Below are 23,305 nucleotides of genomic sequence, written 5' to 3'. Positions count from 1 at the left end.
AAAATACTGCATTTATGAAGATGTCCTATTATCATTATTTCTTTACTAACTGCCCATTAGGGCTTCTGGCCAGCATGAGGTAACCAGTACTACACTTCCTGGGTTAGTAAAACTGGAGTCAGCACAAAGACAAGGGCATAGTGAGCCTTTGCTGCCTGACTCAGGCACACACAGCATAGCTGAAGCACTGAAAGCAGACGATAGTGACCCATTATTATTTCTGTGCCTCCCGTGGGTGGCCTGGGCTTACTAGCCTGTACATCAGGAGGAGTGCAGCAAAGATCCTCCCTGGATGTCTGGTAGGCATTCACATCAGCATTTATCACTGTTCTCATTTTTCAGTTGGGAAAACAGACGTGGGCCTAGGTAGGACTAGATCACAGAACCCTCACTGTTTCATCTTCTCCTTATTACTCCAAGGTAATACCAACGGAGGCTTTACATTTTCTTTCATGAAAGAGACTGAAGGGTATCACTCTCCAGCAGAAGGAAGCTCTGTATGCAACAGGCAAATTCCCAGGGGCTGAAGCGGAATCTTTCCCCATTAATCTTGCCAACTTTTCCCAGATCCATCAATAGATGCTGGCTTCAAGTAGGGATGCCCAAAGTCACATCTTGGGGCCTGTTCTTACCTGCCTGCTTAGAGAGGAGGGAAGAGAGCTGAGGCCTCTATGCAACCAGCATTCCCTGCCCATAAAGTGCAGTAGCTGGAGACAGAGGAGCAAGTTTCCCACTGATCCTGTATCTTGCTTCTTATACATACCCTTTCTAGAACATATGGCTTACAGTGATTCAAAGTGATATTTTTTTAACTTAAAAAATGTATTTCATTTTAGCAAAAGCCACCCTTTGCCTTGCCACACATCCCAAAGAGACAGACAGCATTGAGTTTAATAATCAGCTAAGGCCAGTAATTCCCTTCCCAGCTTTCTTGTGGCCTGTACCTTTGTTCAGGGATTGGTGCTCATTCCTGCTGCAACTACGTGGATTCATATAGAGCTTTTTCAGAGAGAGAAACTAAGACAGAGGGTTGAAGGCTCACGATCATGAATTTCCTGCCCCCACTGCCTTTTGTGCTCAGAGTTCAAATTCATTGAGTAGCTAAATTTTAAAAATGTTGAAGTTTCTAATACATAAAACTTGGGCGTACACACACACACACACACACACAACCTCTCCCTAAAAATCTCTACAACGGCCATGTGCCCCCACTGTTTACACTGAGTATATGAGAACACTCAACATCCTGCGTGCAGGGAAGGGGACTTCTGAGAGACTAGGCTAACGGCCTCCAAGGCTTTTGGGTGGCTTTTCTCAGAGCTGGGAGGTGGGCTCTTGGAGCTGTTATCTTCACTAAATAGGTTCTGCTCAGCACTCCCATCCCTGAGTTCCTTCTTCCCTATGGCCTTTCCCGCCCCCTTCCACCCTCCTGTGGCCTTTCTTGTCCCTGCCCTAAACCCATTCTCTTCTGGGGGACATCCCACCAGGACCCCCATCCAGCTCCTCTCAGCAGGTGGTATTTCCCATCCTGAAAAACACAACAGGAACTAAAGAACTGAATCTCAGCTATGGAGGCTCCAGAAGGTTGATAGCCCTGCAGAATTTTACCTTGATTCGGCCAACAGGATAGGGCTGTTCGAGGCCAGTTTTTTACTGGCTGCCTGTTCATTCTTCTGCATGTTCAGGAGGCAAAGAGTGGGTTAGGTGTTGCAGGGCCATGGAGGGGCTCACCCACCATGGAGACCTTGTCCCCCCTGCTGAAAGTGGAACAAGAGATGAGGTGACTGGGCATGGGTTGAAATGACAAACTGTGACTCTTCTACAAATGTGGAGGTTTATTTCAACAAAATGTGAAAAGTGCACCTGACTGAAGCTCCTTGCTCATCAGGGGATGTGCCCATCGAATTCTCACTGAGACAAGTGAAGGCTGCTTTGTGAGTAAAGTGAACAGATAATATGGCAATCTCAGTTCAGCAAGTCCTAGTCAATATGATGTTTACACTTCTCTTGCCTCAGTAACCTTGCATGTGTAATGGGCTGTGGGAATATCAGATTGAACACATTCTGTGGCTTTTTCTGACTTTTCTATATGAAAAATCCCCATCCAGGTTAAGACCTGAAGTGAGGAGCTCTGGGGATGGGGGAATAGGCATTACAGGGTTCTAGAGGGGAAAAGTGTTCCTTTGTGTTATAATTTGGTGGGGAGATGGGAGCGTAACCCACCCTGCCTCTGAAGAGATGCCAGGACAGGTCTCCTGGGGAGTATAGGACTTCATACTACCTGTTAGATGTGTGGGATTTGATTTATTGCAGAAAAGTATAGAAGAATAATCTTGTCAAAGAAGAATCCAGTTCTTACTAGGTAGGCAAACACACAGTAACCGTGGACTTTGTTCTGGTCTTCTTCCTGGACTGAGAATTGTTCCCCACCTTTTTTATGCCCTTCTTTGAAGGTGCTAACCACCTGCACCTTCCACCCGGGCAGCCTGGCTGAGGTGCTGACTCCTGGGGACAGTTGGCTACGTATCCAGCTGTATAGTTCCCATCTATGATCTGGAACTGTTGGGAAGTCCAGCCAGTCCATCTGAACAAATAGGTCCTGAAGAAGGGTAGATGGAGCTCTTTCTTGTATGTGAACTATAGGGTTAAGGCTCAAAACTGTAGCTATACAAAAGTATTCATACCACTGCTCCTAAAATATTTTAGTGATTTCCTCCTTGGAAGTCAATGACAAATGCAATTACTGCACTGCAGGAGCCGGATGCTTTCTTACCTGATCACCTGCCACTCTTGCTTTAGGAATACCAATGGGGGAACCAGTAAGCTTTTTTCTTGAATAAACTAGTTGCTGAATATAAATGCTCTCCACCACCCCTGAGGAGGCCCCTGCTGCTGGCCGGAAGGGACCAGTAAGCCTGGTAGACAGCAGCACCATGACTGAGTTGTGAAGAATCTTAAGGTCATGTGGATTCTGTGTTCCCTGCAAGCCTCCCCACCCAGGAAGGCCAGTTTCTGGTGCTGACAGCACAGCTGTCACCAGGGTCCTTTCAGCAACTGCAGGGAGACCTGCTATACCTGTTGCCTATGTACATTCTGGGGAAGAGACAAGACCCAAGGGGAGTAGGAATGTCAGCCATTAGGAGAGTTGCTCTGGAAATAGGGATGAGTGACTCTGTAGGCACTATTAACCTCTTGTGACTATCAAAGCTCCAGGCTTCATAACAACAACCTTCTGAGTCCAAAAGAGAGAGACTATCTGGCCCACTCACCCTATGGCATGAGTAACTAGTTTCCATCGGTGACAGAAAGGGCAGTTTCCTTTGGCTCCTCCTCTGCCAACTCAGCCTATAGCACTGCCTGTGGGAGCCCTGGCTGACGGCTGGGGCCTCACAGTCTGGCCTTGTAGCTCCCAGTGAGGTGTAACAGCTAGTTGAGCAGTGATATGTAGGATGGTGGTAGGTCAACTATCTTTCCATTTGTTCTAAGAGAATTTAACTCAAGGTTGAGACCCTTAAATCAAGAATAATACCTTGATCTATTTCTTTCTCTGCTTCTTGAGTCATGGTTTTGACCCCATCTTTAAGTTCCCATGGAGCTTGCGGTAGATTTCATGTCCTAATTTTTCTTCATAAACAGGTACCTCGGTGTGGTTAACCTGGGAATGATTCCTCTCCAGTGCCTACTGTGTGCTACGCTGAATGTGGGGGTAATAAACAACGGGCTTGAGGCTTCCTCCTCTCCCAAGACCTCAGCCCTCCTCTGCTGCCTGTGGCTGCGGCTCATGGGGCCAGGGTGAGGGGGCTGCCTGGCAGCTCCTCACAGTTCCCTGTGCTGGGGCCAAGGGGCTGTCAGGACAGGAAGGGCAGCCCTCCTTTTGTGTACTAAGACCTCATGGTACATGCTTGTACCCTTCATTGGTTTCAGTCCTCTGCAGGCAGAGGGGACTGTAGTCACAGCCAGGGTAATAAATACTGAATGGGATGGGTGTGACCAGTGGGTGCTTTGTGATCCTATATCCCAGGATGTCATACACAACCTGAAACACTCGAAGAGAAGCAAAATGCCACTTTGACTCCAGTGCTGGGTCTCCCATGCCTTCTGATTACAGTGGTTTCAGTTGTAAAAGGCAGTTCTAGTCCTCTTCTCCAGAGACAGGGCAGGGATGGCCAGGAAGCCATTCCTATGTTGAAGGGGAATCCATTGTGGAGAGGATCCGTACAACTTCTGCTCGCTGAGTGGGTGAGATGTGCTGGGTCATGTGAATGATGGAATCCATGGCAACCTCTGGATTGGCCTGGACCAAACTGGAGAGGAAGATCAGGGATGGAGGCAGAAGTTCTACATCAGGGCAGCTTGAGAATTGCTAACAGCTTGAATAAACATGCTAACACAGTCCACCACAGACGCTTTAGTCATCGCCTCACCTGAGCTGTTTTCCTACATTAAAAATGTCCCCAGAAGCCAAATAGAGCGTACTTCAAAAGCTCTTGGAAATTTGTATTATTTTTTAATTCTGTTTTTCCAAGAACTTTTTGAAGTATCCTCATACAAGATGAACGTGAAACATTTTGCTGTCAAAGTAAAGAAGTTAAAAAAAAAAAAAAATCTAAAACAGCATGATGCAGATCCCCTTACCAGACAGCTGCCAGAAAATAAATAACCCTGAGCAAAAATGATGGGGACATCTGGGACAATTTGGGCATTGATGAAAAAAAAAATTTCACTAGTCTATGCTAATAATATATAAATGAACAGGGGAGGGGAGAAGACTTTTGCTTACAATAGAATTTGAATGGTGAGTGAATGATAATTGTGGAGGATGTGCTGGAGTTGGAAAGTTATTTTGCAACTTCATTGTAAAGACTGGATAGGCAAGAATCATTAGTGTATGCTAAATCTAGGGGGAAGTTTTGATGAGGAGCAAGATATTTGCATGGCCTTAAAGTGTTTTCCCACATACTAACTAGTTATTAGGTGCAAGGGAGGGGATCAGTAATTATACAGTGGAGAAATCGAGTAACATCTGGATCAGGTGATGGAAATTAACATCAGGGGCAGATGAACATCATGTGCCTCCAGATGTGGTACCCTGTGACAGCCACATCATCACATATGCAATATTCTGGCCAAAATGCATAACCTAAGTGTAATCACGAGGAAACATCAAACTCAAAATGAGCAATGTTCTATGAGTGGTAGATTTCAGATAAAAGTTTTTTTTTTTTTCCTTTTTGTCTTTTTTCATGACTGGTAATGGGATCGCAGTCCTCGGTGTTGTGCCCATACCGCGACCGGTAACGGGATCGCAACCCTCGGTGTTGCGCCCACACTGCGCTCAACCAGTGAGCAGACCAGTCTCTATATGGGATCCGAACCCTTGGCGGGAGCGCCGCCGCACTCCCAAGCGCCGCACTCTACCGCGTGCGCCACCGGGCCGGCCCTCAGATAAAAGTTTTTAATCAATGTCAAATTTACTAAAGTTGATTATTTTACTATGTAAGAGAATATCCCTATTCTTAGCAAATGCGTGAAGTATTTAGGGGTAAAGCACCATGATAGATGTAACTTATCCCTTAAATGGTTTAGAAAAAGGAAAAAACATATAGGAGAGAGAGCAAACACAATCAGAAATGATAAAGCGAATGGGGTAAAATGTAAATAACAGGTAAATCTGGGTACAGATATACAAGCGTACTTCAAAAAGTTTGTGGAAAATAGAGTTGAAAGATAATACAAATCTTTCCATGAACTTTCTGAAGTACCCTCATATAAGGGGTGTCCTTTGTACTGGTTTTAGTTTTACAACTTTTAAGTGATGTGTTTTCAAATAATTTTATTAAAATGCTCCAGCAGTCTCCACCACCCCTCTTATGGAGAAGACTGAAGCCTCTAAAAGAATACAGCTGACACTTGACTGCCATACCATCAGCTTTCCTCCCCAAATTGTCCATCCAGTTTGAGTATCAGCATTCAGAGATAAGTAGGCACAATGAACTAAGCCTTCACCTAGCTGAGATTACTAAGCACCCCTGGGGACTAGCAGCTGAGAAAGAATTGTGCTGCTGGGCTATATTTGTACCGGTGGGTCACCTACAGCAGTATCAAACAGCAAGAGACCACAAAGATCGTAAGGCATCATCATCTCATTATTTGTTCGAAACTTCTCCAAAGAACTAAGCCGCACTTCTCTAGAGGAGTTTCCTGCTGCTGAGCTCGCTCACCTGCGGATCTGCTTGAGGACGTAGTCTCTGCTGATACATTTGATGTTTTCCTCTATGACTGAGCGAACTCCATCTTCTTCTGTCAGCTGTTTCTCCAGCCACTCCACCAGATCCTTATTATTGTCCCAAACATAGGCCTGCAAACAGATGACTCTTGTCAGGCCAGCCTGGGTACCCTGATGCTTCAGTATCTGGAAAGCTTACTCCAAAAGCTTGTTCAATTTAAAAATAATATTCACAACTCTCCTTTACTGTTGGTGTTGTAATAGTAGGAGGAAACAGGCCTCCAGACAGGAGCTGCTTCAGTCTCCCTTTCCTCCTTTTGCATACTCAAAGCTTCCACTTGGGCTCTCCCGAGGGTGGCAGTGCTCACCTCTAACTCTGTCTTGTCAGACTCTAGGGATCTACCTAGTTGACAAAGACTAAGAGAATTCAAGAACCTGACAGATTTGAGGGAGAGTTTAAAGCCCAAATTACTTAGGAAAGTGTGAATGCGGAGGAAAGGTGCTGTATTTGTTGTTTTGCTTTTGGAGGAAAAGTGCAAGTCTAGTTCCAGTGAGGCTGGCAGATGAGGTCCTAGACTGGGCCTCTACCCTCTGGTCATGGAAGTCTCCTGAGATAGAGCCCACTGTCTTCCAACGAGGCATGGAGTGGGGACTGATGTGAGGGTGGGGACTGATGTGAGGGAAGTCTTGTTGCTAGGGCAGAGCCACCAGGTCGGAAATCTAACCCCCACTTTATTTTCTATGAGAGTATTCAAAAGGGTCAAGATGTCTATAACCCAGAAAGTCTCAACAAACCACCTCTCGCCTCCTTTTTTTTCAAGATCATTTAGCTGAGTATTTCCTAGGTAGTTGACTACATAATAATTCAGGAGTGTGTTAGAAGCCTAATAGCCTTCTCCTTGCTCTCTTCTCTTATTTTCTTTACAAATCATTTAGGAATCGTTTTGTTAATGGTTTCCGGAAAACCAAGTACCACCATTAGGGCTCATTCATATTTATGTCATTTTGTTTGGGTAATTAAACACAAAGCTCGTCATTTAAAGGTGCGCTATCCTTCTCTGTTATCACTAACGAAGTCAAAGTCAGAATGACAATGAGTTTGGCACTGTAATTTAATAAGAGGGTGCATTAGGGACTCTCTGAGGCTTGAGATGTGGCTATAGGAAACCTGTATACAAGCAATGGCTCAAAAGCCACAGCTGTAACTACAGGGCCTGCAAAGGCACAGAGGAAATGTTTTCATCACACCCTTCAAGAGGCATCAAGCAGTAAGAAACTGAGCATAGGGCTGTTTTCTAACTTTTTTTTCATCCCTTTAAAAATAATTGTTTGTCTTCAAACTCTCACTTCTCATCCCTAACTTTGCTGGTGAGTTAGTTAGCTGTGACTAGTTATTATAGGTCATTTCACTGATTTCCATATTTCTAAAAATTCTCAAGGATTCCTTTACATTTGAAGGATTAAGAATTCCCAGGATTAAGGATCAGCAATGTGCCTTTAGCTCTCTATTTCTTTTTCTGGCTCCAAATTTGCCCACCTCTGTAATCACTGATAAAAACATCAGCTCTCTGCAGCTAGAGTGGTGTGGCCAGGACAGTGCAGACCTGAGTGGGCCTTTCCACCTGTCAGTGCCTTGGTCAGGACTACCAACATCAGTTCCCGCTGACGGGGCTGGGCGGCAGTGTTTTCCCATCATGTGGCTGGGTGCATTCACTTTGGCATCCCAGCTTGCTCCAGACCCCACATAGGGATGGATACCCTGGACTCCTAACCATGTCCACCTAAACTTCCACGCTTCTATTTCCATCAATGCTAACTGACTTCTGCTCCACAGTTTTAGTGCCTGTACACATGCCCCTACTTAGGAAGATCTGTGGGGAGGAAAAATGAAATAATGAATGCTTCTTGGTTTACAGAATGGGGAAAAAAAAATTTACCCAAGAATCCCAAAGCCTTTAGTTTAGGAGAATATTTAATACTCTTATTAATCATTTTTAATCCGTTTGCTTTTAATTAAGAAACAGCATGATGCTTTCCTATCAACATATGCCAGGGAGCAGATTAATTGTGGCTTAAGATAACTCTCCTTGATTGGTGTAATGTATTAGCTAACGAGATGCCTCTTCTAACGATGCTCAGATGCTGCAATGGAGAGCCGGCCGCCCTCTAGAGAACACTCTTCTGCCTTCCCCTCCTGCAGCCACAGAATAGACTAGGTGTTTAAATTAAACATTTAAAAAAGTTCCCAGAGAGGATTAGAGTGACACATTCCAAGTTTACAGCTGCTTGAAAATATAGGCCCATACATGTATAAAAGATCTGCTGTTTACTCAAAGTACAACAACTGGAGGACAACCACCAATCACTGGAAGCCAAGACCCAATAAAGTGTGGCTCACAGCCCAGAGTACATAAAGGCAAAGGGGTTGCAAGTCCTAATCAATAGCATTTTTAGCAAAAATAAGTGTGCACCCATAGTGCACTGCTTTTTCTCAACAGACCTGGGAGGGCTTAATACACTGTGGTGAGTTAACTGGCTCCACCTGGGAAAAGCAAGCTCCCTTTCACTGGGTTTATGAGTCTACAGTTCCTTGTTTGCCCTCTTAGAACAGAGTTGTAGGACTCATCATTCCAGCCATCCAGAAGAACAGGCCAATCATATTCCTAAGGAAAAAACCATTATAATTTCCCTTCTTAAGCTCCCTTTCACTGGGTTTATGAGTCTACAGTTCCTTGTTTGCCCTCTTAGAACAGAGTTGTAAGACTCATCATTCCAGCCATCCAGAAGAACAGGCCAATCATATTCCTAAGGAAAAAACCATTATAATTTCCCTTCTTAAGATTATGAAAATATGGCTGATCATTCCCAGTATTCCAGTGTGGATTTTATTTTATTATGATTTTTTTAAAGATGACAGGTAAGGGGATCTTAACCCTTGACTTGGTGTTGTCAGCACCACGCTCTCCCAAGTGAGCCAAGGGCCAGCCCTCAGTGTGGATTTTAAACAAGCATGAAATGCTGAGCTGTTAACCACATGATAAGCCTGGGCCCATATGTCACCTGCATGACACTCATCCCAATAAGAGTATTTTAATACTAATAAAATATCAATAATTAAACATCACTACAGAGGCCTGCCCTACAATAAATGTTCAACGGACACTTTCTCCCTGCATCAGCAGATAAGTATCTCAGGCACTACTTAGCCTCACTAATTGTATGTAGTAATTAGTCTATCTTACAAAATCTAAATGACCTGTTTGTAAAGTTTCATTTCTAACAAATGGGAGGGCTGTTAAGCCCTCCTTAGGCAGTGGTATAGCAGGGGCAGGGAATGACCAGGCACAACCAGATGGATGCCAGCCCTGACTACCTACACTTACAAGACTAAGACCTACCCAACAGAAGCTCAGGAAACAATGTGACTTTTTTTTTTTTTCCCCCAGAGGCTTTGGAGCACAGTAGCAAAAGGCCACGTGGCTAGGGTGGCCCACTGGACCCCCATTTCCTGAGAGCTACCCTGTCTCAGTTCGAGGCCCACAAAAGGGCCAAGTGGTGCTTTACAGATTCTGCCTTACCTCCTCCCTCCCTCGCCCTGTGTAAGAAGTTTGGTGCATGAGACTTATCCACGGGTAGCTTGAGGCCAGTGGAAATCAAGTGACCTTATTAACAGTGCTTTTTTCTTTATTATACTCACAATGACCTCCACTGAGCATTCATTTCCTTTGAAATCCAGAATAAGAGTGAGTTGGTAGCTACCTGAGCAATAATATCTCATTATGGCATTAGGCTGTGGATATATTAGAGCAAATGAAAGAACATTGATGGAGCATTGACGGTCCTCAGAAGCCCACCCTCCCCTTTTCTGTCAAGATCATTACATTACACATCTTTAACTCTTAGTCTATGTTGTTCTTTGTTACCTTCTAACATGCTGTTCTGAGGGAGGAAGAAACTAGCTATTTTGAGTGTCTCCATACTTATGTTATTTAAAACTCACTAAACCCTTTGACATAAACATCACCCCCACTGCACACAAAAGGAAATAGAGGCTTAGATAATATGCCCAAGCTGTAATGGCAAAGCTGGGATTCCAGAAGTTTGTGACATTCCAAAACTCACATTCTTCTCATTGTTCCATGCAGAGTCCTAATCTCAATTTCTACTGATGGGGTTTGGGGAAAAAAAATCTATCAGCCTGTTTGAAAAAACCACATACCACAAATTGTAAATCCAAGAATCAAGACAGAAAACATGCCCATGAAACAAATGTGTGCCATGTTCTTAGGACCCAATTTAAACCACAGTTCTTGTTGTTTTTTTTCCCAGGGAACTGTAGTAATGCTTTGCTTCTGCCTGCAGTGAAACTATGAACCATAAACCCTACTATTTCTTTTTTTTTTTTTTTCTTTTTTTTTTTTGTCTTTTTCCGTGTCTGGCCACGGATCGCAACCCTCAGTGTTGCCCCCATACCGGACTGGGGACCGGCAACGGGATTGCAACCCTCGGTGTTGCTCCCGCACCTCGCTCAGCCAGTGAGCGGGAACCGGTCTGTATGTGGGATCCGAACCCTCGGGCGGGAGCGCCGCCGTGCTTCCCAAGCGGCGCACTATCCAGTGCACCACCGGGCCGGCCCTACTATTTCTTATAGTAGGACTATCCCAGTGGATTCAAACAGAATCCTATAACTCATGGTAACAGTTACCTCTAAGGGAAACAAAAGAATTACACTGCTCAGTTGTATAACATCACAGTTTCTTCAATTCTCTGTCCTGGAATCTCTTTTTTCAGGATTAAGATTAAGAATACAAATTTGGTAACAGTTACCTCTAAGGGAAACAAAAGAATTACACTGCTCAGTTGTATAACATCACAGTGTCTTCAATTCTCTGTCCTGGAATCTCTTTTTTCAGGATTAAGATTAAGAATACAAATTCTCTGGAAAAAAAGAACACACAGCATGGCTAATAGATGCCTATCACTAAATGTCTTTCCTTACCAGTAACCACAATAGGGATTAGAGGGTCACTTCTTGGTGCAAAGCCAGGGTCTAGACTCAGCCATTCTTTGCACTTGACAGACACAGCACACAATATCTATCACTGTTCGAAGAACCAAAAGAAGAAAAAGGTGGTTTTAGCCATTTGCAGACACCAAGCAGAGTCTACCTCAGCCCTTCAGAGGCAGCTTAGGCAGCTTTTGAACACTGCAACACTTTCTTCTCTCAAGGGCGCTGCAGATTTTTATCACCCACCCATACTAAACCAGGTCCTGCTGAGCCTGCAGAATATAAGAAGATTTCAAAGCCACATGCCCTGACATCGTAGGATCACCCATCCTTATTTCTCTTCTCGGCTGTCCTCTTAGATAGAGAGCACTCAGGAGAATGCTATCTTTTGTTGGTGGAGGCAAGGGAAATAGCCTCAATTCTTGGGTACAGTTGGCTCCCAGTGCCTCAGGTAGCCTCCTCCTGAGCTGTGGGGCTGGGGTTGTCTTCCGCACTTGAGTTCTAGCCAGGAGGCTGTGCACAGAGTCGGCTGTTCTCTCCATTGATAAGAGATGGCAATGACCTATTTTTTCAGAAACACTGTCCCTGTGGTAGTAGGATGCTGAGTGGCAAGTAGAGGGCCTATCTACCCACTTCATGCTTGGAGGGAAGCTATTCCTTCTCCTCATCCTTGTGCCTACTGAGGCCATGCATGTCCAGTAACGGCTAATGTGGTAGGCAGGCAGTGCAGGCCTCTCATGGCCATGGCCACACCCACACCCACACCCACATACACACACACACTCTCTCTCTCTCTCCATTTACCTAGGCGGCCACTCTTAACTGCAGAACAATCTCTTATTTTACACTTGCATGACTTTCAATGCCAACTTCCACTAGAAGCTGCTAGTAGCCCCTGACAAAATTGTCTCACTCTATTATGCCACAGACTGATCTTAACCTGAACCAAATGTCAAAGAAGGCTGTGCTCCCCCACTGCACATCTGAAATATTTATCCAAAGAGGCTTTTCAGTCGTAAAGAAATAGGCAGACTTAACACAAAGGTGAGTCTCAGAAGCACACCAATTCACTGGCTTAAAAAGTGATAGCAAATCTTGGAGTTCCTCCCTAAGAATGATTAGCAGAGACTTCGGGCAACACTTTTCAGGAAGAGGGTGGAGTGCCCTCTTCAAGGGCCAGGACCCTTTAAGCCACCACCAACCATCCATCAATATTCTAATCAGTAGTCACCAAATATTTCTAATCACACAGCTGAGTGACACACAAATTTTTAAAATTTTTTGGCAGCTGGCAGGTATGGGGATCTGAACCCTTGACCTTGGTGTTATCAGCACCATGTTCTACTGAGTGACTTAACCAGGCAGCCCCAGATTTACAATGTATTTTGAGCATATACTACCAGTATTCTGATAAAGTGAGGTGTATATTGACATATATGATTTAATCCATATACTATCTACTAATAAAGGTTAATTTCTTTTCCTTAGTAAAATTAAATAGAAATAAAAGTTCTAACTTTTTTCTCCATCCTCTGTGGATTGCCATGTGCAGCCCGCTATTCCAGGGGCAAATGCTGGTGCCCTTGCTATGTCATTCTGGCCTCAGACCTGCCCCATCCCTCAACCCTGGGGCAAGAGTACTGGGGACACCATCTCAGTGGGGTCACTGCTCTAAGTCATGTGCGCTCTCCATGAGATCACCTTGAGAAGATGTTGGGATTCATAGCTCCCTGTGTGCAGGGTGGACATTTCCTTCCAGCTCTGATTTGAAATCAGATTTTTAGTTGTATTCATAGAATCTCCTGCCTACATTACTATCAGGTCCTACTAGGCTTCCTGCTCCCGCCTCCTTCAGTTCCATCCTCCACACAGCCCCCTGAGTGGTCTTTCTAAAACAGAAAGCAGAGTATGTCATTCTGCTGTTTAAAATACCTTAGTGGCTTCCCACAGGTCTCAGGACAAAGTCCAAACTCTTTCACACAGCTTACCTGGCCATGCATGACTAGGCCCCCGCCCCTATCTTCTTACCTGGTCCCCAATCTTTGAGCCATCCCAAAATATTTGCAGTTCTTTGGATGCATGCTACTCTTGTTATCATGCCTTGGAACATGCTATGCCTTCCACCTGGAACATAACTACCTGCACACACACACACACCCCCCACTTCTTGCAATCTAACCTTGCCCTCTGGTTCACTCCTACTTTATCTTCAAGTATCTACTGAGGTATCACTTCCCCCCAAAATCTTCCTAGACTCTCTCCCCCTTCCCAAAGAGTGGGCTGGGTGTCCTCCCTCTGTGCTGACTATGTTCTTTGCTGAATTTGACAATGGCCTCATTGTTGTGCATGACCTCTTATCTGTCTTCCTCTCTAGGTGGTGAACTCTGTGTGGACAGGAACCACATCTGCATCTGTCACTGCCATGTCCCCAGGGCCTTATGCAGTGTCTGGTATGTAGTAACTGTTCCAAAATGTTTGCTGAATGATCACGAGCTGCAAAATATGCCTTACCACCTCTTCTGATGAGATGTCATGACATGTTGCTGTGGAGTGGGGAGAAGGAGGACGGGAAATAGGGCTTAGACCTTGATGTTTCCCTTCAGTTCTGCCCTTGGGGGCCTGTGGATTCTTAGATGACAAGTCTCGCAACCCTCGTGGGGAGAAGGAGGACGGGAAATAGGGCTTAGACCTTGATGTTTCCCTTCAGTTCTGCCCTCGGGGGCCTGTGGATTCTTAGATGACAAGTCTCGCAACCCTAGAGTGGGGGTGAGCACAGCACACAGGTGCACCACCTACCTTCACCGTTCCTTCCACTTCCACAAACCAGCGCCTTAACATGGCCTGGATCTGGCCATCAGTCAGCTCGGGGTTGGCATTGTGGATTTTCTTCTTGACCAGGTCCTCCAGCAGGAGACGCCTAAGCCGCCAGTAGAAGAAGGTTCGGGATGTTTTCCAGTCCAGTATGTCCTACACACAGACAAAAATAAGCTTAGTCACCCCAGCCCATATGCCCTGCTGGCTGCAGCAACATGCACAGCCATGGGCCTGGCTAATGCTAACCCCACACAGGGCTGAGATTTTCTGGGGAGGTGTCTGTGAATTCCCAGATAACCAGAGGGAGCAAGTGGTTTTGAGTAGATGACACAAACAACTTGCATGCAGATCAAATGTGAGTTAGCTGCTGCTGTAACTTCAACACTGTAGTAATCTATAGCCCAAGGACCACCTGGGCAGCTGTCACCAATGAAGGCACATGTGACTCACTTTCCCACTGGTAAAATGGAGCTTGCCCCATGAGGGGGTCCATGAAAACCTAAATCATATGTTGGTTTAGGACAATAATGGATATAGAAAAAGGGAAAAGTCTCTTAAAACAAAATTGAAAATGGTTTGGCCTGTATAAGCTGTTTTAATCTGGCCCCTCACAGCTCCCTGCTTGTGAGCCTTCCTATGTGCATGACACACACACACTTGCTTGCAGGTCTCTGACAAGTCAGGAGAAGTGGTGACCATTGTACTTACGTTAATAACACCCTTCTCCTGCATCCGGCCTGGGGTGTCGTGCAAGTCAGCAAACTGCACAGCTACCTGGTGGTAAATGGGAATTAGGAATTCCTCCCGCTCCTTCAACTTGTTCTCCAGCTCCTTCCGCTCAGCTGAGCTTAGCTCTGGAGTGCCTGCAATTAGATAAACCTGCCTGTCACACTCTGTGGTGACCAGGCATCTCTCTGCACAGAAGTGGCCACAGTCACAGGAAGCCCAATCTCACCTGCCCCCTTCCCTCTAGGGCCTAGCTCTCCAGTGTCTCCACTACCTCTTTGCTGAGTGACAGGATTCTATGAGATGCCACAGGGAGCTCACCTGTGCTCTATTTCCCGTGGAGGTCACAAGTGTGGAAGCAGCAATGGCAGCCCTCTCCCCAGGCCTCTCCCTGAGCAGATGCAAACAATCACCTAGAGGTCTGCATCTCTTATCATCTTGCCAACTAACAGCCAGGCTCTTCCTTCCCTACGAGAGGCCAAGGCTGGCATGCAGACATGATGCCCATTCCTGCTAACCAGCATTAGAGTGTGGGATGTGGGGGGAGAGCATCCCCTATGCTCCAAGCACAAACCAGCAGCTCTTGTTTCCCCACGTCCATGCCAGCCACCTGCCAAACTTGGTAAGGATCTGAATAACTCCTAAAGTTGCAAGCCACAGTAACTTCACAGCTTCTGATCTCAGGTTTAGATACTTTTAACCTCAAATTAGTAGAATCCAATCTAATTAGAGCCAGATTCATGTGTCTCATATCAGCTCAATTGATTACCCTTGGTCTCCCACCTGGGCTGCTACTGCCAGCGCCAACCCCTGACCAAAGGACCAGAGTGACAAAGACATTCTAGTTCTTGGGCTAAAACAGAAGGAACAGGAAAAAAGAGAAAGGCAGCTGACAGATCCCGCTTAGATCACCAAGATTATGAGCACACAATACCTTCACTCAACAGACAGGACCCTTTAGAATTCCTTATAATGAGGAGGGACTCCCTCCCCACCCCCACATCAACAGCATCCCAGTGGAGATGTTGCTATGTTGTGCTTTTCTTCCTAATTGCTCTCAGAATGGGATCTGCAATCAATACTGAAAATTTAGCTGCCTGCCTAGTAAGGAGTAAGTTTAGCTGAAGAAGCAAAAGGTGACAGCCCCTGGTGTTGGGGACAACCTGAAGTGCTTTGTCACCAAAGCTGACAAATAAATACATGAGCACAGGTGATGGGATGCAGAAGAGAAAGGTCTATTTCAAGCATGCCTGTCTGGGAACAGGCCTTGTTTTTTATACTACTATGAATCATATGCCATAAATAGCCTTGGGCTGCTGAGTGAGCCATAAGTATTATACATAAACACATGTTAACAGACAGGGATGAAACTCAAATATGTAGTTTCATTTCTATGAGTTTTTTGGATGCCCACTACAACCTTTTTTTTCTTTTTTTTAATCCATCACTATTTCAGAAGTGTGATGAAGGGTGCTGAAGACTATCTTTTCTTGGGATCTCACGTAGAAGGCAATCATGGATCTGCCACTTTAGGCCCCAGATGCCTCAGCAGCCTTCCTTCCCAAACAGGTGAACAGCATGGCCACTCTGGGCCTCCCACTACAGGATAACATGGGCGCCCATTCATTCTAGTGTGGATCTGCCTGTAGAACTGATGGGAGGAGAGCTGGCTGGTGTCTTCTGAGATGAGCCTTTCTTAGAGCACTCTTGATAGGGAAGCAAACGTTTTCCTTCTTCACTGAAAGGAACCAAGGCTTCTTGGAGAAATAGCTGATTCCAGGGCTGGGGTTGGGGCAGGGAAAATATAAGAAAAGGCTGGAACACTGCTGTGACAAAAAGCAAGGAAGCACTCAAAAAATGATTAGGACATGTTAGAAGGACACAAGAGCTAGTTTGAAGGTGTTCCCACTGGTCAAATCTCGGACAATTTGAGCATCAAAATAAATGCTGATATTCATTATCAGATAGAATATTTATGGAATAAAATATGAATCTATGAGTCTATCCTGATATAATTAAATGGATGAGAAGGGAAGAGGAATGTTCTCTCTTCCAGCAGAATAACAATCAATAAATGTAGAAGGAATGACAAAATTAGAAAGCCACCATTTTACAACCATGACAATAATTGATTCTGTCAAGAATCATCAAAGGATGCTAACACTAGTGGGTAAACGTTTGATGAGGAATAGGATATTCACATGGTCTCAAAGTATCTCCTGACAAATCACTTATTAATTATAAAAGGAAAATGGTAACTTTACAGTATATTAACCTAGTGAACAAAACCTTAAACAAGTAATCAAAGTTACCATCAGCAATAATAGGACAGCTAACATCATTTGCCTCCTGAGATGATGTCCTGAGAAGGATAGAACATTGCTTCTGCAATATTCCTGCCCGAAAGGCAGAATCTGAATCTGACCATGGGGAAATATAAGATAAACCCAAACTGAGGAACATGCTGCAAAAAAGTGGCCTGTACTTTTCAAAAACATCAAAATCATGAAAGACAAAGAAAGACCAAAGAATCATTCCAGATTAAAGGAGAATAAAAATATGTGACATGAATTGCAATGTGTGATCTGGGATTAGATCTTAACAAGCTGTAAAGGACATTAGAAAACTTGGTAACATTTTAATGAGAATCATGGATGAGACAATACTATTGTATCAATGTTTACAGCTCCTTGATATTCCCTACATTTTAATGAGAATCATGGATGAGACAATACTATTGTATCAATGTTTACAGCTCCTTGATATAATTCCCTATTTTGATAAATGTACTATGGTAAGAGAGAGTCTGTATTCTTAGAAGCACATATAAGTAGTTATGGATAAAGGAGCATGATGTCTACAGATTACTCAGATGGTTCAAAGAAAATTGTGTGGAGTGAGAGGGAACATGAGTACATGCATGCACGTGAGCATGCACAAATGACGAAGAAATGGGACAAGATGTTAACAGGTGAATTTGAGAAAAAGCCATTAGAAGTTTGTATTATTCTTGTAAATGTTCTGTAAAATTATATCAAATGAAAAGTTTTCGAAAATATTAGCCGAGCTGAAAAAGAATAGTTTTTCCTGGCTATCCAATGCATACAATCAATAATCAAACTAATATTTATAGGGCACTGGGTGCCATTCTAAGTGTTTTATACCTGTTAATTCATTTAATCTCCACAACCTTATGAGGTTGGTGTTATTATTATCCCCATCTTCCAGGTGAGGAAACTGAGGCACTGAGAATTTATGTAACTTATAAAGGTCACAAAGCTAGAAAGTAACAGAGCCAGAACTCGAATGCAGCAGTTTGACTCCCAAAGCTTTTGAGCACTATGTTATGCTGCCTCTTCTTGCTCATTTGGTGCAGAAGATGAGTGCTTCAGTAGTATTACCATCACCAATAATATAACGGACTGACATCATGTGCCTCCTGAGATGATGTCCTAAGAAGGACAGAACATCACTCCGGCAGTATTCTTGCCAAAAATGCAGAATCAGAAAAGGCTAAGTGATGATGGCAGACTGGCTGATAATGCTGAAGTTCCATCTTGGTCCCATTCCATAATTAAGACCAGGACAATGTAACAATGAATACAATAATTTCCATCCTACAGGTCAGATGCTATTTCCAAGGCAGGCCTGAGATTGAAGGGTAGGTTTTCCTGTTACTGTGATATCAAGAACTAACACAAAAACAGGGAAAATCACAGCCCTGCTAGAGGGCAAGGGATGGCAGGACTGTAGACATGGCTGAACAGTGAGTTCTAGACCCTTACAACATTCTCCCTCTGGGTAAACAACCAACTTTGTGCTTGTTATATACATATATGTGGATCATATACAACACACCATTTATTGAGCATTTACTCTGTGCCAGGCATTGCACTTGAATCTTTCAGGATCACATAGCTCATAAGTCACCATGTACAATTCAGACCTATTCTGGTCAACTATGAACACTGCTGCCAAGCTGAATCCCTCCACGTTACTAAGTGCTTTCCACGTTGCTTTGTGTACATTATCTCTAGCCCTTATAACAACCCAACCTTACAGACAGGGTATCTATTTAACAAACAAGAAAACCAAGGCTCTGAATTGTAAAGTGACTTGCCCAATGGCATCCAGCTCTTAAGTAGCAAAGTCAGGATTTACACTTGGGTCTGGCTGCCTCTAAGCCTGTGCTCTTCCACATTAAATGGTACTGAAGGTGGCCAAGCAGATATCCTGGCAGTGGTCACAGAAGGGGAAACAGCTGGTGAGTTGGTTTGTTTTGTGAGCAAGAAGGAACAAGGTTCAGCATGGGGTACAGAAATGGGAGGAGCTATGGGCTGAGGAAGAGAGCATTCTGGAAACAAGGATTTGGCTTTACCAAGTTGGAGGAACAGAGGAGGCTAGCTCCTGGGCTAACAAAGTTCTCACTCACCCAATCAAGCTATTGTAGAGCTTTGAAAGAATAATGAAATAAACACCTGTAATGCCCTGGCCCTCCTGAGACTAGAAAGACCATGATTCCTTCAGTAATGCCTCTGATCACAGTTCAAGACCCACCTCAAAAAAGCATCAAAGCAAAGAAAAAACAAACAAAAGTAGAGAATGTATGTGTTTTAAAATGCACACGAGAATGGGCCGGCCCGGTGGCGCACTGCTACAGTGCGCCGCTTGGGAGCGCGGTGGCGCTCCCGCCGAGGGGTTGGATCCTACATACAGACCGGTTCCTGCTCACTGGCTGAGCAAGGTGCGGACGCAACACCGAGGGTTGTGATCCCGTTGCCGGTCCCGGTCCGGTACTGGCACGACACTGAGGGTTGCGATCCGTTGCCGGTCACGAAAAAAGACAAAAAGGAAAAAAAAAAATGCACACGAGAAGGACAAGAATTTGTGTGCTTGTATTAGGGGAAAAAAGGCTTTAAAATTTTTATTTTCCAAAAAATAAAAGCCTGCTCTTAAGCTAGTTATATACACTTGTGTGCAAACTGAGGGCCCCCCTCTCCTTGTACAGCAAAGTAGCCAGCCCCAGTAATGATTTAGGGGAGATTAACAAATATGTCAATGTCTATTTTCTGCTTAATTTAAAAGCGGCGTCTATAAAGATTTTTGACTTCTGAACCCTGTTCTCCTGAAAGAAAGAAGGTAAGAATGAGGAGGGGGATAAAGAGTGATTATCCTATCATTGATCGTTTGTCAGAAGCATTTCTTATTCACTGGACTATTGTAAAAAGCTAAGCTCTCGATCAATCCTGTAAGCTCCCTGTACAATTAAATATCTTAGAATGGTTTTCTTTCTTCTCTAGCCAGATTGCAGGGCCTCACGGTTTTTAGGAAAGCAAGTCGGGTGTGTATGAGTGTGTGAGTGTGTTTAAGAATATGCTACCAAGAGGAAAGTCATTCTTTTCCAGAATTCTACTTTAGGAAAAGGCTGAAATGGAAGAAGAAAGGTGGGTTGCTCCCATACCTTCCTACCAAAAATAAAAAGACCCCATGAAATCCTAAAAATGAACTTTATAATTAAAAAATGTTAATGTAAAGAATTACATAAAGAAGAGGCATCCTAGTCTGATCAAATAAGAGCTATCATGGAGATGTTACTATGTGCTGGTACTGTATTTCGTAATCTCATTTAATCCTGGCACAATCCTAAAAAATCATTATTTTACAGATGAGAAAACTGAAGCACAAAAAAGTAACTTGCCCAAGGCCACAAAGCTAAAAAAGCTAGGATTTGGGCCTAGGTGGTCTGCCCATGTCCCTTAAACAAAACAATTTAAATTGACTGACAAGTATCCACAGCACAGCAGCCTGTCAGGTGTTTGGAGCCACAATGAAAAGTCACATCTCTCCTCCATGGGGCCAAAGCCGAAGGGAAACTCAGGGAGGAGACATGATTTCTGCAGCAGGAGGTGTTTTTTACCCACCCATGACACGGAAGGAGGCTAGCCCTACCCTATGTATGAGCAGACCACATCTTATGGAGTAGATTTGGGAGGGGGGGGGGAGATCTTCAAAGCTCAGAATAAAAATCACACTGGTAGACTAAAAATTCTCTACTCAGCCAAAGGCACTAGGTGACCTTGCAGAAATCTTTCCTTTTCTGAGCTCAGTATCATTTATGTAACAACAATCCTAATCTGGCAAACAGGAGAAACGTCTTAATAAAACGTGTTATATTAAAGTACTTTTTAAAAAGCATTCTTAACTTTTTAAAAAGTTATACTAAGAAGTCTATGTAAATGGGCCCTTCTTCCTTCTCTTAAAAAAACAATTTGCTTTGGTTTAATACTTATGATGCTAGTGATAAGTGGATCACCCTCCCTGCAAAGCTCCTGAATATCTGAGACATTAAAACATACACCCATACCTCAACCTTGAGACTGAAAAATCAGCATAAAAAAGACTGGAATCTTATTAAGATTCAGAAGTACAAACCATAAGTAGCTGTTTAAAAGATCTATGTAATCACATTTTCTATGTTAAAAGAAATTTCTCTATAAAGATAGTAAGATAGGGTGACAAAAAAATTCTGCAAAACTATTTCTATATCCATAACAGGTGTGCCTTTCTTTGCACAAAAGCATTCTTGAAAAACTGCGTAAATCAGATCCTGTTTTAAATGCCTTAAGGGAGCTATTTTAGAAGGAACCCTGCAGTGAATCCTTTGGTAAAGCAAATAATCCTTTTGTAATGGGAATAATTTCTTTCAATGTATCTAGTTTTTTTAAAATCCCATTTTCATATATCTTCTTTTCTTCAAAGGGGGCCATACCTATCTAAATACAACTGCATTTGCATATTGATTTTAACAGCAATCCTCTCAAGGGATGTTTAACCCTAACGTTCTTTGCAATAGCGTTAATGCTCTGCTGTTCGTATTTTAAAAAATCATTATAGTAAACCCAGAGATTTCCAAATAGGAATAAAAAATACGTATTACTCCACCTTCAGCCCTGTCTCTGTGCTCCCATGCAAACATATCCATATAAAAGGGTAAAAAAACTGCACAGAATTCTCTAAATTCTGGTTGAGATAAGCATCTGCAGTCTTCATCATTTTCCTTCCCTAATTTGCTCTCCCTAACTGTGGTGGGTCAGAATACAGGGTTCTGGGTCAGTTGGGACCAAGTGGGGAAGAGGGTCTCTCAGACATATTCTGATGATAGTTTTTAGGCAGGAAGAAGCTTGGGTTCACTCTCACAAAATGCCTGCCAGGTCCCCTAACAGAACTGTTCCTAGGAGGAGCCAAGCCCAGGTGCTTTTATAAATACAATCAGATTAAGGAATCAGACTAAAATGACTCCCTTCTTTCCAGAAAATGTTGTCACTATTGCACTAAATTGCATCAAGCCAAATAGCTTCTGAATCAATGTGAGGAGGTTGGTTTTCAGCTGCTGTTAACTTAAGGGAGGAGGCAAAATCCCATATCTACTTTTGTGATGGAAACCTTATGTTGTTTCTCATCAGCCTCCTTACCACAGAGGACACAATGGCCACCGTGTCAGTGAGGATACTCCATTACAGTAGGTGAGAGGGTGAGAGGCCATTCCCTAGGCATGGTTATTGGAACTTCTTTCTTTCCTAGCCTCCACTTTCCAGGCAAGGACATCACTTTCTGCTTCAAACAAGTAACTTTGCCTCTTTGCAGCTTACAGCATTTTGAAGATGGACACAAAAGATGGAAAAGCCAACTCATATACTTTGAACACCTTTGCCAGAAAAGCAGCTTAAGCCCCAGTCCCTGTAACCCAAGGAACAATCCTTTTCCTGTCATCCTGGCTGCTAAAGAGAAGCCTTTGGAGGAAGGCATTCCTGAAGGTTTTTATAGACATGTGGAACAGCCACCACAATCCTCCATCTACACCTGGAGCACATCGGGCTAGAGTAATGGTGGGTGCTGAGTAGGCCTGGAAGGACCAGTTGAGGGACAGCAGTGGTGCTCAGCCAGTGTGGCCACTGCCTGTGGTTTCATGTGGGTTCAGCTGAGGAGCTACATGGCAGCCTGTCTGGGAATGGGGCCAAGACTGAGCACAAAGTTCCCCTAAGTAGCTCCTTTGCCCACGTGCTCTTCGTATTGAGGGAGAAGGACAGTGGGCAAGTTATAATCGCTTCACACTAGGGCTGGACAGTTTGCTCTCCTTCTAAATTGATTTGTCATTTCTCTCTGAACACAAGAGGAGGGTAAAGATCCAGGAGAGGACCTCAGGTCATAGCACTCAAGAGGCCAGGCTAGCAAGGCCATCCTGCTCCATAGTCACTCTCCCTCCTCCTGACTCTGTAAGGCAGTAGAAGAATACTTGAGAGACACAAAAAGGCCTTGAAGGGCTGGGGCTCTATTTCCAGAGAAAGAATATTGTGCACAAGTATTGCTATTCAACACGGTACCCCAAAGATATGTACAATCAATTCAAAAAATTAAAAAAAAATTTTTTTTTCCTTAAGCCAACCAAAATGGTAGGACATGATCCTCCCTGCAACAATTCTACCAATCCCAGGTTCTGAGAACCCGGGGTTAGAACTAGTTTGGCAATGCAA

The 23,305-nt window shown here is 43.9% G+C and overlaps 1 protein-coding gene across 1 annotated transcript in view; it reads right to left on the bottom strand.

Annotated features, from left to right (window-relative positions):
• Nucleotides 1-1,815: 1,815 nt before the first annotated feature.
• LOC103588185 (acetyl-CoA carboxylase 1-like) overlaps nt 1,816-23,305 on the bottom strand; it is a 154,415-nt gene continuing 132,925 nt past the window's right edge. Inside the window, exons 16-19 of the mRNA XM_008569806.1 lie at nt 14,757-14,911; nt 14,031-14,201; nt 6,222-6,358; nt 1,816-4,304 (exon numbers count right to left, since the gene is read on the bottom strand). Of these exons, the coding sequence (XP_008568028.1) occupies nt 4,181-4,304; nt 6,222-6,358; nt 14,031-14,201; nt 14,757-14,911 (587 nt within the window). The 3' untranslated portion in view covers nt 1,816-4,180. The remainder of the gene's footprint in view (nt 4,305-6,221; nt 6,359-14,030; nt 14,202-14,756; nt 14,912-23,305) is intronic.

The sequence above is a fragment of the Galeopterus variegatus genome, unplaced genomic scaffold (genome assembly GCF_000696425.1).
Source record: "Galeopterus variegatus unplaced genomic scaffold, G_variegatus-3.0.2 Scaffold531, whole genome shotgun sequence".
NCBI lineage: Eukaryota > Metazoa > Chordata > Mammalia > Dermoptera > Cynocephalidae > Galeopterus > Galeopterus variegatus.
Note: the sequence above shows the minus strand (reverse complement) of the source record. Positions and strands in the feature narration are given on the sequence as shown.